We start from the raw sequence: 8024 nt of genomic DNA, 5'->3' as shown, positions 1-8024 counted from the left end.
ATACATTTATCTATGTATTTCCATTCGTCTTTTTCTGGTTACATAAAAGAGTAACGTATAGTGTGATGGATAATGTTTCGACAGTTACTGTATATTCCACGAGTCCCTCCCGTTTTTATCCTCGTAAAAAAAGCGATTTCAAGCTACAACTAGAGTGATCAGTACACTGCAATACCCAACATATATCATAGACTGTAAGAGAGTATATATATACGGTATATGGAGGTCTTATCAAACATGTTTGTACACAGTGACGGGTGATCATGAATGGGTCGACTCAGATAGGTAGGCAACGGGCCAGTATAAATATTGATTCATGGTTATCTTACACTATGTTTGGTTATCAAGTGCTGGGAACCCCCCACCCCCACCCCACTCCCCCACCCTTACACCCTCTCCCCCGTTTGTCTGGCCTAAACCCAAAGACAGATGTGGTGACATGGTGGATATTATGTATTGTATCATAACGTGTACGGAGTAGGGATGCACCGATACCGCTTTTCTTCACTGGATTTCACAAACTAAAAACTGAAGTATCCGATACTTTACTTTTACCAAAAAATATAGAGACTTTAGACCATTAGAGGTCACTGGAAAAAAGGAAAAAACATGTTTGAAGGGGCAAAAAGGTTTTTACTGGAAGCACAAAATGACCGTAATATATCTTGAGGGGGTTGATAGCGCGCGAGCGGCACTGTAACACATTACAGCTACGAAGGCTGAAAAGCCTTGTTGTCAAGCCGAAAGAAGCAAAAGACAAAGCAGCATTATTATTACAGTATTTTGCTGATTTGTGATATATTAGCTCTTCACCGGACGTTTCTGTTGGATCTCTCCAGTGAGTACTCATCCAATACTTGACCTTTATTAGATGCTCGGGAGGAGCCCCTCTATAAGAGCCGGGCTCTGTGTATGCGTTCGTTCGTACGTTCGTCTATAATGCTTTTTGCAATATACACTGATTAGGGGAATTATGCCCTAAGAGTCCTGCATAAGGGAAATCCAGTGTGCGCTCGTACACCAGGCAGTACGGTAGAAGTCAAACAAGCATCACCCAACTGGAGGCTGGCGTGCTGTACATCCACATACAAGGAAGTAGCTCAGTGTTTTTCCAATGGCTAAGTCAACACATAAATTAAATATTTTGTTCAGTGATTCTCCACAACACTGTGGACCCCCCACCCCCCCCGAGCAGTTAGACAGTGCTAGTGCACGTGTTGAACAATAAGCTTAGACCGTTAGGGGTCACTGGACAAAAATGATGTAAGGTATCAATCTTTCTCCTTTAGAGAGATCCAACATGACAAATGACACTGGAGAAATTCTCTGATGTAATGCCCAATTTTTTTTTGACCCTGGCATCGACCTGATATCCGACCCCAGCATCAGTATCGGTGCATCTCTCATACAAAGACATGAGTCCAACAGATGTGTGGAGGTGACAGTGGTGGCCAGTAGACGGTGCTGATGAGAAATCATGTTGTAGTTTCACCTTTCCAACATCACAGCTACAAAGAATGACTTCCCTTCCCTGCCCTCTGCACTTAATGTTCTTCTCTGAGCAGCTGATTCTGGGGGAAGCAGAAGAAAAATAATTAATGAAAGAATTAAACATCTGTGTACCAACTCTCCAACATTATGTCTTAGTGATAAATCCCATTCACATTTTTGAGGTTAAGGGTGACACTCTCCAGGGTTTACATCAATACCTGTCCCACAAACTAATTATAATGATACAATAATAATAATAACATATGCAACACGTTTTTAAGTTACAAAATGCTATTAGGAAACATAGAACTAAAAAATAATCATGCAAAATAAGTGACACATAAGAACTGTTCCTTGTAAACATTGCAATGGCTATTCCCACACTTCATAATTTTACTTTAATGTTTTATACTGAATTTAATTATTTTATTTTTGTATTATTATTATCATTATTATTATTAAGTTAAGGATTTCCTAACTTCTGTTTTGAAAATTGCTGTATAAATAGAGTTTATTATTACTGTTCTACCCAGGAAAACCTGTCAGCATTTAAAAGAATCAGTCATTTTACAGCAACTAGGGCTGCAACTAACGATTATTTTCACTGTCGATTAATCTGTTGATTATTTTCTCGATTAATCGATTAGTTGTTTGGTCTATAAAATGTCAGAAAAAGGTGAAAAATGTGGATCAGTGTTTCCCAAAGCCCAAGATGACGTCCTCAAATGTCTTGTTTTGTCCACAACCCAAAGATATTCAGTTTACTGTCATAGAGGAGTAAAGAAACCAGAAAATATTCACATTTAAGAAGCTGGAATCAGAGAATTTTGACTTATTTTTCTTAAAAAATTACTCAAACGGATTAATCAATTGTCAAAATAGTTGGTGATTGATTTAATAGTTGACAACTAATCAATTAATCATTGCAGCTCTACAATTAACAGTGTAATGAAAAGCCCTTGTCCACAGGCATGTAATTGCAGCTTTCTTATTTGGCTTGCAACTTTCATCAGTCCCCACACCTTTACTGTAATTTTATCAGCAAAACTGCCTTGCAATTTTCAAGCATTTTTGGTCAGGAAAATTATAAAAGCTCCCTGAAATCATGAAGTCGTGGATTGTTGAACTAATGGTACGTGAACATGTAGGTGCTTAGGAAGCCCACCTTATTGTCGGTGGTGTTTTGGATGATGTCATTGTCGGGGTCTCCTCCCTCAGAGCCGCTCTTCTGGTCGTCGTCCTTCCCATCCTTCTCCAGATCCTCCTCTCCGGACGAGATCCTCGACAGCTTGGATGATTTCTGACACACAGACACACAGATCAGGATGCAGGAAAACCTGGCTGCTCATCAGCTGGCAAAATATGTCAGTCGCACATCATGCTGTGCATGGGAATGGAATAGAAAAGACAAATTCAGCAGAGGACCATAAGCAAAAGACTGAAAATCAGTCTTGGGTGACCTGACAACACACAGTTCCACTGTTCACTGTCTTTGTAGCAACTGATAATGCAATAACTGGCAGGTAATGTAATAACTGGTCAAAACCTATAAAAGTGTCCCTCGAAATGAGTCTGAAAAGTCATAAAATGTTATGTATGTATTATGTATGTATGTACAGTATGTATATATGTATGTTAAAGTAAGTTGCTGGATAATGCAATAACATTTTCAGACTGATACTGTCATATTTCATTCCTTAATTTGATAAATTATTACATTAACTGACAATTTTTTTTAATATTATAAGGGATGTAACATTTTTTCATTAAATAATACTTAAATAATTCATCAATAATAATGACACTGTATTTGTACATTTTATGGATGTAAACATTATAATTACTACTACTGTCTACAGTCTTTAGTGATCCGTCTGGAGACGTCACAGATATGACATTACATATGAAATGATCAGTTGTTACCTGTTTAAATGCTTCAAGAGCACCATTTTAAAATACAGTCATTTCAGCAGTGGTCTATGAGTGTGGGGGTGAGGGGGGGGGGGGGAGGTGAGGGGGGTTGTTAAGGAACGAGCGAATTATTGTCCCCCTTCACATTTGCCCAGAAACAATGAGGACACATTTCATCTTTTCTTAACAGAGGAGAGGCCACCCCCCCCCGCCCTCTTTATCCCCTCTGAACCCCCCCCCCCCTTATCCTCTCTGAACCCCCCCCCCCCCCCTCTTCTCAGTATTTCTATGATGTGACAGCACTCTCTCGGAGCAGCAGCCTGCTCTCCAGCAACGCTACATTCCTTCGGATGCACCACATGTGCTGTGCGTAATGGAGCCCAGTTGCTAGGCAACAGCGGTTGCTAAGCGAGGAGTGGGATGCGGGTGACTTTTTCAACCTGCTTCCATTTACAGCGGCAATGGCTTATGCACTAATACAGTAACACACTACGGCAGCGGCCGACTCTGCAGCGCGCCATCCATTCACAACCATATACCTTTTTAGAGTAATGGCAAGGTCAAACCGAAGAGGACGCCATCATAAACACAGCAGGACCCCCAGGAACGGAGGTCGTTTAAGGAACTAAAATGTTTGGATGAATGAATACAGTGAATTACCACACAAGGAAGGTACAGTCTAATTTTCGGATGAAGGAAATTGAAGGAATTAGCAAGGCCGCCCTGGTTTTAGAGAGAAATTAACTGGAAGGTTCAGTCCCCTTAACAGCCAATACTGTTTCCATCAACAGCCATGTGTCCTGCTGAAGTGCCCTGGAGCAAGACACTGAAGCCCTGCCTGCTCGCTGACTGTATGTCGCTCTGGATCAGAGCATCAGCTCCAGAAATTATCTCTAATGAATAAAAATGTCCTCTCTGCATCTTTTGTTCATGCTGCCCTTTCTGTTTGAATGCCTGAAGTTCAGATACAGCCTTTAAAGGAGAGATCCAACCTGAAACACTTCAACAGCTATTGGTGATGCACTTTGCATTTCTGGGCAACAATCATACAGGGAGAAATCCAGACAGAATCAGAGAGACCAATTTCTCTACCAGCAGTAGCCTAAATAGACCAGAATGCAATGCAGCTAAAAGACAAGTTGCATTTTGAGCAAAGGGGCGCAGCCATGATCATAGTGATGTATAACCCACAGCTGAATGATCACACTTTCAAGCTATTTATATGGCCACATGCCCACCTTTGACTCAAAGCAACACGACCCCTTCTCTGGGGTTGCCAAAAGGCATTCTGGGAAATGTAGGAAAATCACAAACTGAAATACAAGTAGACGCAGGTTGAGGGAAAGTGGGTGCAACAAAAAAAGTTAATTACAACACTTCATCACCAAATAACTCCTGGAATGCATTGAACATCACAGACTGATGATATGTAACAGTGTAACTGTATCTGATGATGGATTTTTCCTTTAATGCAACTAACTTAACACAACTGACCTCTATCACTCATCCAAGGGTGCTACCTCTAAGTTGTTATTGCAAATATGATGTAATAACTGACCTAAAAAGATTGCAAATCCACTTACTAAATTCATAACTTCCGCCCTTTAAACCGATAATATCATCAAGCCTTCAATTTCAGACTGGTCACGTGACAGAGATAAGGGGAGTCACTTCCTCTGTACTGCTCCTGTGAACCTAAATTGTCCTCACTTGCTGTGTTACCATGTTCATCGGCTGGAGCGGAATACCTTGGAGGCGGCCGTCTTTTTCCGTTTGGATCCGGTCTTGTCTCCCTTCAGCTTTTCCTTGTCATCCTCCTCCTCTACAGAGTCTCCCTCCTCTCCCTCACTGCTGCCGTCGGCTGCGTTTCCCCCCTCTTCTGTTTCCGATGAACTCTGTTGCTGGATGGCCTGTGTGTGGAAACAACGGCTTTTTATTAGAGGGATGCGTCTGAATATTCAGTTATTTGTTTTAGGGTTTTTTTTAAAGAGCTATTCCACAATTGTAAATGCAATCTGATTAATTTGCAACAAAACTAAGAACAGAGATTAGTATGGATTATTTATACACTGAATGAAAGAGTACTAATGGGACTATTTGGTCAAAAGTTGACAAACAGTATGAGAGGTAGCAGTTATAGGGGAGACACAGGACAAATGAATTACTGTTTCCCCATATCTGTCTGTCACTATTTTTAATGAAAGCAGAAAAAAAGCCCTATTTGCTCTGAAAGTAGCCTGTAGCCAATGTTCATACTCATTATTTCACCACTGCATGAAGCCTTTCAAGAAGTATGCAGAGTATGAGCTGGGCACACAATCTAATACATAGTGCTATTTGTAATATTATACATACTTACATAATATACATGTGTTTACCCAGGCTAGTTACATGAAATTCCATAATACAGCGTTATAAATTCAGTTATACCTCATGTCCTGTCCTGGCAACTGACAAAGAGAATCCTCAAATTTATCAACATGAGACTGCAAGGCAAGAAGAACTAATCCAAGTTTCTTATTCAGTTGCCTTGTGCTTTGAACGGGCCTTTTATTTGTGCCTTATAGTTTTGGCAAGGCAACAATGCGGCTTTGTGGGCCTGTCTGGCATCCCGGCTAGCCCCCTCATGCTTTCTCCCTCTGTCTTCTCCCTGAACTGCAGACATAATAGACTGCCGACTGACCTGATAGCCTGTGAACTTGACGCCGGGGTTGTTCTCGATCTCCCACAGGCCCTCGTTGAAGCCTTTCCTCTTGTTGGACTTGCCAAACTTGTCTTTATACTCCTTGTAGGGCAGAAGATCCTTAGGGCCCAGGAATGCACTAGGGAAGAGGGGGAAGGTATATTGAGATGAGGATTAAATATTGACCGATATTGGCTTTTTTATGAACTCAGATATCGGCCAGTCAGTGTCGTCAAACATGCAATGAAACTGTATTTTCTTTGCACATTTTATTTAGTCATTTAATGTTTTTTCATCCAAAAATATCAGTATTAGTATCAGCCTTCAAAAACCCATATTGCTCGAACCCTAGTTGATACAGCTCTTGACAAAAACATTTGTCAGCTTGGTGCCAGCACACACTAAGTTAAAATAGCACCAAGCATGTGGCAGCAATGTCAGAAACTGTTCCCAATATGGTGAAACTGCATCATGGCTCCATAAAAGTCCCTGTAATTACACTCTGACGACTTTTTGTTTTCTTTGAACAACATAAACATGAGTGTGTATTGAACACCACAGATGTGGGAAGAAGCGTGCCTACGTTTCATGGGTCCCAAAGAAGAAGATGGGATACTTGTTGGCGGGCGGTTTGACAGCTCCTTCTGGAAGCTCATCAATCTGATGGGAAGACAAAGTGAAGGGAAAGAGAGAGTGAAGAGAAAGAAAGAAGAGGGGGGGGAGAGAGATGCTTATAGTGACTTCTTGTAAATGGCTAAACATGTAGCCCGAGAGCCTCTATTGACATTTCACCATAACTCTGACATGATAGCCTATGTGCGCCATTGAATCTGAGGCCATTATGTCTCGTATAATAGGCTGCTGTGTATGTTACAAATCATCATTTGCGGCAAATGTCTTGGGTATATTTGTAACAGTGTTGTAGATAGAGGCACAGCGGGTTACCTGAGGTCAATTCTAGGCTCATTTAGTCAATGAGTGATACATGGAACCATTACATGAGAAACGCATATGAAACTAAAATGACATTTGTTTCATTACAACTCAAGCTAGGCTTTATAGGTACTGAATGGAGCAGGAAACGCAAGAAACAGCTGCTATATCCCTAACACTGTTGTGTTTATTCCACACTGGAAAAAACAACATTTTCCACATTATTACTCTACATTATAAAAATAAATAAAGGCTCTTTATGGACATTTTGGTCGTCAGTCGCCGGAATATGTTCCCCAAATCGGGTTGTGGAGCCACCCCAAGCCAAGGTAGGGCACCGTAGCATCCCTCCTGTTCCCCCAGCAAAGCAGCGGCTGTATTGTGCCTGTCAACCCCGCCTCCCTGCGCTCCCAGCCCGGCTGCATCCCAGACTTACCCTCGCCGGCCAGTGCGGGTATCCCTTCATCTTAGCGAAAACCAAATCTCCTGCCTTGTACTCCCGCGGCCGTGGTCGTGCCATGTCGTTGGATAGAAAACGAGGTTTAAGATGTGTTTATAATCCTTTTAGTTCTCCCCGGGGCCCTCAACGCAGGGCTAAATTATCGACCATCAATGTTTTTATATCAAGACTGCAGTTTACACGGAAATAAATAATTAAAAAAACGCGTAAAACGGGGCCTGTCAAAGGGCTATCCTCTTACGCACGAAAACAGGTGTAAACGGAGTTGAGAATGGCCGTAAGGTGGAGCAGGGCTGCCTACCAGCGCAAAGCTAGCTTGAATAAGAAAAATGAAACTTCCGGTCTTGGCTTTCAAAATAAAAGCATTAGTGACGCACATGCGTTTAAACGTTTCTGTTTAATACTTTTATTGGTTTTCAACATTATACTCCAGAAAGTATTAGAGTACAACAAACGCCATATTTCACAAAACTTGGACACCCCCCCCCTCCCACACACACACACACACACACAAAAAGTGCAATATCACATCAAAACTGCTCACCA

General features: G+C 41.5%; 1 protein-coding gene across 1 annotated transcript; it reads right to left on the bottom strand.

Moving 5' to 3' along the window:
• Window positions 1–1199: 1199 nt before the first annotated feature.
• Window positions 1200–7631, bottom strand: hdgfl3 (HDGF like 3). The gene is made up of 6 exons (XM_071534293.1): window positions 7455–7631; window positions 6669–6745; window positions 6086–6224; window positions 5151–5312; window positions 2657–2791; window positions 1200–1571 (listed from the first exon to the last, which is right to left on the bottom strand). Exons 1-6 carry the CDS (start codon window positions 7536–7538, stop codon window positions 1545–1547), a joined length of 624 nt encoding a protein of 207 aa, XP_071390394.1. The 5' UTR covers window positions 7539–7631; the 3' UTR covers window positions 1200–1544.
• Window positions 7632–8024: the final 393 nt, after the last annotated feature.

The sequence above is a fragment of the Centroberyx affinis genome, unplaced genomic scaffold, assembly GCF_046629955.1.
Source record: "Centroberyx affinis isolate AG114_WGS23_722 - 3 ecotype Tasmania unplaced genomic scaffold, CSIRO-AGI_Caff_v1 ptg000011l_1, whole genome shotgun sequence".
Classification (NCBI taxonomy): Eukaryota; Metazoa; Chordata; class Actinopteri; order Beryciformes; family Berycidae; genus Centroberyx; species Centroberyx affinis.
The sequence above is the reverse complement of the archived record's forward strand: the minus strand, read 5'-3'. Positions and strand labels throughout refer to the sequence as shown.

Excerpts from the sequence above, each read along its gene's own strand:
- hdgfl3 (XM_071534293.1), bottom strand. The coding sequence starts at position 7,538 with ATGGCACGACCACGGCCGCGGGAGTACAAGGCAGGAGATTTGGTTTTC. Across the intron at positions 6,225-6,668 it reads TTCTTTGGGACCCATGAAAC|TGCATTCCTGGGCCCTAAGG; the intron begins GTAGGCACGCTT and ends CCTCTTCCCTAG. Across the intron at positions 1,572-2,656 it reads AAAACACCACCGACAATAAG|AATCAGCTGCTCAGAGAAGA; the intron begins GTGGGCTTCCTA and ends TGCTTCCCCCAG.